We start from the raw sequence: 10078 nt of genomic DNA, 5'->3' as shown, positions 1-10078 counted from the left end.
TATGTTAAAAGCTGACAGTCAAAACCAAGATGGCTGCCTTCAGTGCTTGTGTGATCAGAACACTCCTGTATGGCAGGCAGCATATGCCAAGCAGGAGAAACGACTTAACACCTTCCACCTGCGATGCCACCGCTGCATCCTGGGATCTCCTGGGAGGACAAAGTGACCAATGCTGAGGTTCTGTTCCGTGCTGGCTTACCCAACATGTACGCCCCGCTCAGGCAATGTAGATTGCACTGGCTTGGTCAATGGCCGCATCCCCAAAGACATTCTCCACAATTGGCTGGCATCAGGCAAGAGAACAGCAGAGCCACAGGGGCAGAGCATGAAGGTCCTGGGCATCAGCACCGAGTCCTGGGAAGACCTGGGAGCCGATCGTTCAAAATGGAGAGGAATCTTGTAGCAGCACCTCAAGTCCAAAGAAGAAACACTCCAGAAAGCAGTGGAGGACAAGCGAGCCCACAGAAAGCAATGCTGCCCTCCAGACAGAACTGAGACCACCACCCAAAAAAAAAAAAACAACAACAATAAGGGAAACTACAGCACTCCTTTCCAATGTCACCTTCGAGTGATGGAGGCCATCAAAAGTTTAATAACTAAACTTCCCCAAGTCCAAAACTTTGACTCCATTTAACAGAACTTCATGTACATCCGGCTGATATTATGCAAGTCATGTTCAATATAAAGTGTGATCTGGAGGCATTTCTACAGGCTTTTCACTAATAAAACATCTTCTCACACTGTATGAGAGGTATTTCTGTCTATTACATAGAATTCATGACAAACTCCCAAGTGCAGTCATTAACGTGTGCTGCTCTCTGATCTACCTGTCTGAGGTCCCATCTATAGAGATGGTTAACTTTGAGCTTTTCAACTCCTCTATTAACATCTCCGTGTCATCGCCTAGTCTTCTTTGAGCTGCAAATATCTCAGAAGAAACGAATTGAATAGCAGGAGTTGTCAGGCAAAGAGAGAAATTCCTTCAAATTAGTCCAAGACGCTCACTGAACCATGGGGCATCATTGGAATGGCGTTGCGCACTTCCTTGTTTCGGAATCCATAAATGACTGGGTTGACACATGGTGGCAACAAAATTAAGAGCAGCAAAGTAAGATGTAGCCTGTTTCCTGTATTCTGGTTCTGAAGAGTGTTGCTACTCATTTTGACAAAAAAATCTATGAGGGCCTGTAACAGATAAGGAGTGAGCTGTAGTATTACCATGGCCCCATAGAAGATGAGCGTGTTGCGGGCTCTCTCATTGGTGTGGTTGAAAGGCTCCACCACGTTCCTCGCTTCCTTATACATGCTACAATAACAGACAGCATAAGTCAAGAGACAAGTGACCAGAGACAGAAGCCCCCAGGATTTTCGGAAAATAGCTGCAACCGGTGGGTATCCCAAATACTGTTCCAGAGTGTCAGGGTCGCAGAGTAAACCCGTTGTGATTTTCTCTTCAGGAATGGGACTGGAAATGAGCAGGATGACATGCACCATGCACAGGGCAGACGACACGAGCCAAATGGTAGAAATGATCAGTTTGATCCGCTTTGAGGTGAGAATGTTGAAGTACTGAATAGCGTGGCAGATGTACATGTATCTCTCCAGGGCCATTAAAGTTAAAGTGTAGAACATGCAAGCGATACATATTGTCCCGAAAGTGTACTGCACCAGGCACCCAATGCCAAACTGAACGGTCTGCCTTTTCATTAATGCATACAGCGAGGAAGGTGCTATAATAGAAATTAAGAGCAGATCACAGATGAGCAAGTTCTTCACCAAAATAAACCGGGGCTGCCAGGAAAGCTCTTCCGATTTCTGAAGGGTGATGAGGACTGAACCATTGATGAGTAAAGTCACACAATATGAAACCAGAAAGACAGCGATCAGGGCATTGATAGCCACATCAGAAGTCAGCATTGCTCTGAAGAAACTCCTGGCTTGATCGGAATGTGATCCATTTCTTGCCCAGCTTTCAGATGGGACACAAATATTTCCATTCACCTGCTGCAGAAAATCCATACCAGGCTACAGAAGGATGTAACGATTGACTTCAGAGTACTCTGTGTGTTTGACACGCTGTCAGTTACAGACGCTCCTATTCGGGTCCTGAGCAATCACTGAGTGCCGTCTTGGATTTTTTTTTTTTTTGTCTGGGCAGAGATGGAAAATGCTGTTGTTGTGGGAAACGAGAATAGAAATGAATAGCGAGGACAAGAATTGGCAGCTCTTAAGGTCCTGCCCACTCTTCTCTATTGGATCTATATGCACAAAAGGGATTCTAACCTGTAGAATAATAAACTAAAATCAACCCAAGTGCTAGAAAAGGGAAAATCAATGTCTTTGACAAGCATTAATAATAACAGACCCTCTAATCTATGATGTCGTTCCAAGTGATTTTCTTTCATTTATCATTTGGAGTGACACAGCATATAGACTGAAAACCAATCAATCAATGTTTATTTTATATTTTGCCTTTTTGCCGAGCAAGCCATCCCAAGAGTGTTACAATTCCCACCAGAATACAATCAAAGCAACTAGTTCACAATATGCAATAGACGGTCATTTAGATATGTGATAATATAAACATTAAGACAGTGGTTCTCAACCTGTGGGGCGGGAAGATGTGAAAAATAAGAAAACAAGAATCGAAAATATGAAAAATACATCTATTGAAACCAAAACAAATTAACTTAAACTACATTCTGATACTAGAAAAATAAATATAGTGTTACATAAATGTTGATAAAAGTTAAGTAGATATAATAAAACTAGTCATTTAGCCCGTTACAATAACGGGCGCTAGAACAGTAGTGCATAAACATTAGTAGGAACAGTCTGTATTAAATGGCAGGGGACTTTGACCTCATTCTTTTTGTTGGTCGTATTTTTCTTTCTTTCAGCCTTTCTTTTGTTGATGTTTACTTGCTGTGCTGACCGTTCTTCGTGGGCTGCCGCCGTGTATTGTGTGTCTTTAATTTTCTGTGACAGTAATACTGTCTTGTACGGCTCTATTCAATAAGGGCGCGTAGATAATTTAGTTCAGATGGCTCTGGAATATGTGAAGAGCAACAAAGGTGCAGATCTTTATTTACGCGCGCCTTTATTCGCTGCGCCCAATTGAGGTCGTCCTTGTGAGGCTCGCCTTTTTGTGCGCGCCCTTATTGAAGGATACCGTCTTGTACGTCCGCTGGCTTGTACGTCCGTAATATACGTCCGTACATCCGTAATATACCTTTAATTTTCTCTGGCGGTAATACAGGCGTGCGTGTCGGTAATATGCCTTTAATCTCCTCTGACAGTAATACTGGCTTGTATGTGGCTGTAATATGCGTCACTGTATTATGTACCTTTAATTTCCTCTTGTAGTAATACTGGTTTGTATTTCTGTAAAACGCCTCTAACTTTCTCTGACAGTAATATCGCGCATAGCACCGTGCCCCGCGCATGCGCACTTCATCAGATGACACCCACACACGGACACCTGGACGCACATAGGGATTTTATATATATAGATATGCATCTATGATATATCATTAATTTAAAAAGAACACATTGGAATTAGTGGGTTCCTTTCAAAAAAACCTTAGAGGGGGGCGCGATTAAAACTGTTATGAAAACTCGGGTCGCAGATACTTAAAGGTTGAGATACGCTGCACTAAGAAGAGCCGCTAAGTATAAAAATGAGCCAATTACCCCGTGCAAAGGTTGTAAGCTGTCACGAAACACTGTGTTCGGTCAGTGTCCGCTAGTGGCCCATAGCCGGACGGCACTCAAGGTACTCCAAAACAAAGATAAAGTATAAAGTCTTGTAACGATGCGGGTTCGCGCCATGATCCCATCCGCCTTCTGAGAGCTCTTGAACCCGACACCGTTGGTAATGTCACTGAAGAGCTGGACAGTGAGGCACAACAACGAAGCAAGGGGATGGTGCAAAAAGTGCAAAGTGCTTTTATTAAAAATCAGCAAACCCATAAACAAAGTGTCCAGATTAAATAAGTGCAGTGCATCACAAATCTTTGAATAAATAAATCCATTAAAACAGAGGTGAATCCATGGAGGTTAAAATCCAATAAATACATCCTTTTAAAAACAACGAGGTTAAAATAACGGCTGGAAGCAGTCTTTCTTTAAAAAATCCGGTGCATACTTCTTTAACCCGGCTACTCCCCTGCTTCTCCCTTCTGGGCCCTTCAACACGGGAGTCGCCCAACCAGCATATGCAGCTCCTTCAATACTGGTCCGGTAGCCCTCCGATCCCCGGCTACATCGGGCTCCAGCCAGACCGAGACTTGGGTTTCTTCCCCCAGTGGCCAGGGTGCTCACACTGGGGCACAACACGCCCAAAGCCTCCACGACTGCCGCTGCCTTCTTGGCCTTCCACGGCGAGCCGTCTATGATCCTGGTCACTCCCGCTCCTCTGAAAAGCTCCATCCATCCACCCTGAGTGTCGGCCAAACATTCGCTCAGGGCTCTCCTTCCAGCTGCCTGCCTTTGCTCAAGCGAACCTGCTGTCACTCATTCGCACCAGCTCCCCACTTCTCCAGGCTTCTTTCCCCTTAACCTCCATCCTTCTCTCTTATCTTTACTCCTCTCTGTCCCCCTCCTAGCCGCCTCGCACTTCTATTTATTACGGGGATGTGGATCAGATGTGGCATTTAGCAGCTCCCGGCACCAATTACGGATGAGGACGATTTCTCACCTGTGCACTTAAGTGAGGACCGTCCGCATCACAAATCACCCGGGAAACCGCTTCGGCCACACTACCACGTCCCCTCTCTAAGCCATGAGTGCGGTGACTATTTATTTAAAAAGTGGCCTTTTTTGACTTGAGCTGTGGACCCGCTACACCACAAGTCTCTTGAAATCAAAGTCAAATGTTTATTGCAAAAAAAATAATAAACCACTGCAGTGTGTTGGCACCCTGCCCGGGATTGGTTCCTGCCTTGTGCCCTGTGTTGGCTGGGATTGGCTCCAGCAGACCCCCGTGACCCTGTGTTAGGATTCAGCGGGTTGGAGAATGGTATGGTACAATGATAAACCAGTATTTGTGGGTGAGATAAAAGGACAAAATCCACAACAACAAAAAAAATAAAATGTAACAATCCAGCAGAACAAAATAATGAAATCCAGCAAGCAGGATGAATTCAATAAATTACTGAAAACATTCATGCATAGTAATTATAGGCAAGGGCTCATAAAATGCACATAGTCCAAACCTGCCAGAAAAATAAATTAAATGGTAGAAAGAAAAAGGTCGAATAACTGATCCAATGGCTCTGTAGCAGCCAAAACCTATCTTTCCCCAAGTGCTGAAGCTCACCCCAAAATCTAGGAGACTTACTGGCTTAAAAAGGTTGGAAAAATACCTTTAAGACAACCTTGAGCATGGGGGAAAAAATGAACCTTTGTAATGCGCAGAATAGCGACACCTACCCTCAACACTTGCTAACGGCACTGAGGCCTTTTAAATATTTCCTACCCAGTCACTTAAAGGCAATGGGCTCCTACCATTCAGATAGAGGGGGAGGAACACCCCCTTATCCTCACTTTATTGCTACATATTACCCCATCTTACATACATCTCACACATCCCCGGGGATTACATTTAAACTCTTAAACAACAATAAGACATAAAATACATGAACGAGTGGAGTAAAACTATTACCATCCCCGTACTGTGATTACTTTCCCCCTTTCCCGTTTCATTCCTCCTGACTTTTGCGAAATCAGCTGCTTGCTGGCTTTTAGCAGCATAAAGGGAGTATGCAGCCAAACAAGCATAGAGTGAAAACTGCCCGTCAACTGACCACTAACACGGCTAGTCCGCTTAAGAAGAGGACTCCGCCAAGCTGCTAATTGAAGGCGTTATCTAAAATCAAAAATGTGATATTTATGGGGAATCTTCACTTTATGAATCTTTCAGCACTGCACTTGTCAACACTTTACTGTACTTTATTTTGTTAAATAGCGGCTGCTGCTAATTCTTCCGGCTCCCCGCACCGACAAAAAACCCGGTGACGATTCTACTACCATCACATGAGCCATGATCAAAATGCATTCGGCGAATCAGAAGAGTGTCACAGATAGGATTCACTCAGGGTCCACCATTCTGTATTTCCCATCCTCACATGGATTGCCTGCTGTGAACTAGAGTCTCCGAGACAGAAGGGGGCACGTATCTAGTTGAACAATTAGTTTATTGATGTTAATTAAAAGCAAATAACAATCAGCACAATCAAATCAAACTTAAATAAAACCAACATTCAACCCCACCCAAAAGAGAGGAGAGCCAGCCAACAAAGCAAATCTTTGAAAACAGCAAGGAAGGTTGAATATCCTTTTCCCCGATATAGAAGCGTATTCTAAAATGTTATTGATTAGATCCTGTCATATTTTAAAACAGTTTTGAACAGATCTTCTAAATGAGAATTAGATTTTTTCCAATTTCAAATAGTATAGATCATCAGTTTAAAAGGGGTGGGATGGAATTCTTTCAGTTGAGCAAGATATGTCTACATGCTAGTAGTGAGGTAAAGGCAATTACAGTTTGTTTGTCCTTCTCCACTTTAAGTCTGTCTAGGAGCCCACCAAACACAGCTGTTAATGGGTTACGAGTGATTGTGACACCAAGGCTGTCTGAGAGGCTGAGATTTTTGTCCAAAATGTTGTTAATATGGCGCACACCCAGAACATGTGTCCCAGTGAGGCTGGAGCTTGATCGCAACATTCATAGGTTGAATCCTGTCATGGAAACATTTTGGACAGTTTTATTTGAGATAAATGTGCTCAATGGAAGATTTTATGTTGAATAATTGAGTGCTTTGCGCATATGACGCTCAAGTGTATTCTGTGCATGGCTGTCTTCCATTCCTTTTATGAAACGTTAAGTGACAGATCCCTTCCTTTATTGTACCCTGGGGTCTTTGAAAGGAAGGGACTTTGACATATTTTTTATAAATTGTAGAGATGTTATCTGAGTCTTCAAGATTGATCAATATTTCTTCTGGAACAGAAATACTGTAAGTGTAAAGTGAGGAAAATTGGGCAAGTTTCTAGCTTGAAAGTAGTGGAAAAATTGTGTTGATGAGAAGTTAAATTTGAAACTTAACTACTCGTAGGATGCAAAAACATTATCAATGTACAAATCTCTAAATGTTTAAATCCCAAACATTTTTCAAACATTAAATACAGTGAGAGGCTGAACAAGAGTGGTTGTCATGTAGAGGTGCAACAGATAAGAGCTTCTCTCTTTTTAAGTGCTTCCTATATTGGTTCCATTTTCTGATTGAATGAAGGGCAATTGGATTATTAGTGTATTGACAATAATTTGTTTTTACTGGTGCACAGAGCAAGGAATATACAGAAGTACTGCAAGATGTTAATTCTGCGGTAGACTAGACTTGTGAATGTTAATCAATCTGTATTGATGTCTTTATGTCTTTATGGCCTGTATATTTGCCACACAATAATAAAATTGAATGTTAGGTAGTGCCATGCCCCCTTCTGCTTTAGGTCTTTGTGGAGTCACCATTTAGATGTGTGGATGTTTTGAATTCCAAATAAATGAGGTTATGATTGAATCTAATTTCTTAAGAAAAGATTTGTTAATGTTTTTGTGGATCATTTGAAATAGAAGAAGAAGCTTGGGAAGGATATTCATCTTAACATTGTTCATTCTCCCGGCTAATGTGAGATGGAGCATCTATTCTCATCTTGTTTACGTCTATGCAGACAGCAAAATTTTGTTGAAAGAGCGCTTTATATTTACTTGTGATAATTACCCCATGATATTTAAATGGATCTGCTAAGATAAATGGGAAGGTGTCCAGTCTGATATTGTGAGCTAGAGAATTCACTTGAAAAAGCACACATTTATTGAATATCTTTTGGAAATCTTCTAGTGATTTTAGGACAGCTGGCACAGAATTTTGTGGGTCAGATATATACAGTACCATATCATCTGCATATAGTGATATTTTCTTTTTAAGTCCTTCTCTGAAAATTCCCTTTATCTCTGATGCATTTCATAAGTAAACAGCCAATGGCTCAATGGTGATTGCAAAGAGCAGTGGTGATAGGGAACATCCTTGTCGAGTACCGTGTTCTAGTTTAAAGTAGCCCAAAATAATGTTAATACAAGCTGAGGCTTCTGGACTAGTATAGTGTAGTAGTTTGATCCATGCTGATATGTTTGGGTCGAACCCAAACTTGTGCAATGTGGTGAATAGGTAATCCCATGCAACCATATCAAATACTTTTTTTGCATCCAAAGATAGTAAGATCTCTGAGGTGATAAATAAAATTGGTGAATATATTATATTAAACAAACTTCGAAGATTAGAAGCTTAGTGTCTGCATTTAATAAATCCTGTTTGGTCTTGTGATATTACAGAAGGAAGTACTTTCTCAATCCTTCTAGCTAGAACTTTGGAGAGTATTTTAACATCATTATTCAGAAGAGAGATTAGTCTCTATGATGCACATTGTAGTAAGGAAAGATGGAAATTAATGTTTGGTGAAAAGTCTAAGGTAGAATTTTGTTGTCTTTAGCTTCTATAATCATTGCTAATGATAGTGGAGCTAACTTATTTGATTTTTTTTTTATAAAATTCCACTGGGTAGCCATCAGTGCTGGCTGCTTTCCCACTTTGAAGTGAGTTTATAGTGTCTAGTAATTCTGAGAGTTTCAGAGGTTTATCCAGTTCCACTGCACTAAGAGTATCTAGATGTGGTATCTGTAATAAATTAAAAAAACTCATTAGTTTGTGTCTTATCTTCTTTACACTGAGTACAATATAAGAACTCTATAAATCTGTGGGTTATATTTTTATGGCCTATGATTTTATCTCCATCTCTGTTGATAATCGCTGTTTTTGCGTTGTGGACTTCTTGCATTTGTTGGTCTAAAATCTTATTGGCGTTTTCTCTGTGTTCATAATAATGATGTTGCAATTTAAAGATGAGCTGTTCTGTTTCTTCAGTAGTCTTTTCCTATAACATGCCTTATTTTGAGACCTGGCATATTCTAGATGTAATCTGGTAATTTCAATGATTAACTCAGACCCCTTCCTGGTTTTCAATTTATTTTTGTGAGAAAGAAATAATTTGCCCTCTTAAAAATGCTTTCAGACTTCTCCCAGAGTATTGCTGCAGAGTCTTTGGATGCATTTGTCTCCAGAAAATTATCAATTTGCTTGGATATAAATTCTGTACAGTTCTCATCAGCTAATGACAGGGGGTTAAGATGCTAGTTATGAGATGAGTGTGTAGGGCATAGTAATTTAATCTCCATGATCAGAGGGGCATGGTCAGAGATAGCAATAGTGTTGTACTTACAAGATTTGATTGTGGGTAAAAAATGATTGTCTATGAAGAAATAATCAATTCTTGAGTAACAATGATGAACTTGTGAGAAGAAGGAATATGCTCTTAAATTAGGATTTAAAAACCTCTATGGGTCAGATAAGTTCTGATCCATTATAAACTGTGTAATTATTTTTGCAGTATTAGATGTTATCGCCGCTGTAGCTTGAGACCTATCCGGGTCTGGACTTAAAACACAATTAAAGTTTCCGGCCATTTTAATTTTATGAATGTTCACATTAGGAATAGATAAGAATAAATTTTGCATGAAATCCCTAACATCCACATTAGGTATATAAATATTTATCAGAATCATATTAGTATTAATTAAATTGCCCATTACCATGCCATATCCCGCCTTTGGGATCACATATTATGTCTGATGCTACAAATGGGATAGTTCTGTGTATTAACATTCTCACAACCCTTGTTTTCTTTGAATAACTGGAGTGAAAAAATTGGCCAAACCACTCCCTTTGCATCTGAAACTGGTCCATACTTATAAAGTGAGACTCCTGTAAAAATACTACCTAGCAAATATAAACCTGTTAAGTGAGTGAACACTTTGTTTATCTGTAATTCACGATTGAGACCTTTGACATTCCAGATTACAAAGTTCGCTGTTTGATCATAAAAACATTGCTTCTGAATTTCTGTTGACATTTTGTAGTCTTAAGTTAAGGTATCACATTTTTATATATGATAGCTTTGACCT

The 10078-nt window shown here is 40.5% G+C and overlaps 1 protein-coding gene across 1 annotated transcript; it reads right to left on the bottom strand.

Annotated features, from left to right (window-relative positions):
• Positions 1 to 987: 987 nt before the first annotated feature.
• LOC114658457 (olfactory receptor 2AG1-like) lies at positions 988 to 2019 on the bottom strand. Its single transcript, XM_028810529.1, has one exon. The coding sequence runs from the start codon at positions 2017 to 2019 to the stop codon at positions 988 to 990; it is 1032 nt and encodes a 343-aa protein (XP_028666362.1).
• Between the last annotated feature and the right edge of the window lie 8059 nt (positions 2020 to 10078).

Source organism: Erpetoichthys calabaricus, chromosome 10 (genome assembly GCF_900747795.2).
Source record: "Erpetoichthys calabaricus chromosome 10, fErpCal1.3, whole genome shotgun sequence".
NCBI classification, from domain to species: domain Eukaryota; kingdom Metazoa; phylum Chordata; class Cladistia; order Polypteriformes; family Polypteridae; genus Erpetoichthys; species Erpetoichthys calabaricus.
Note: the sequence above shows the minus strand (reverse complement) of the source record. Positions and strands in the feature narration are given on the sequence as shown.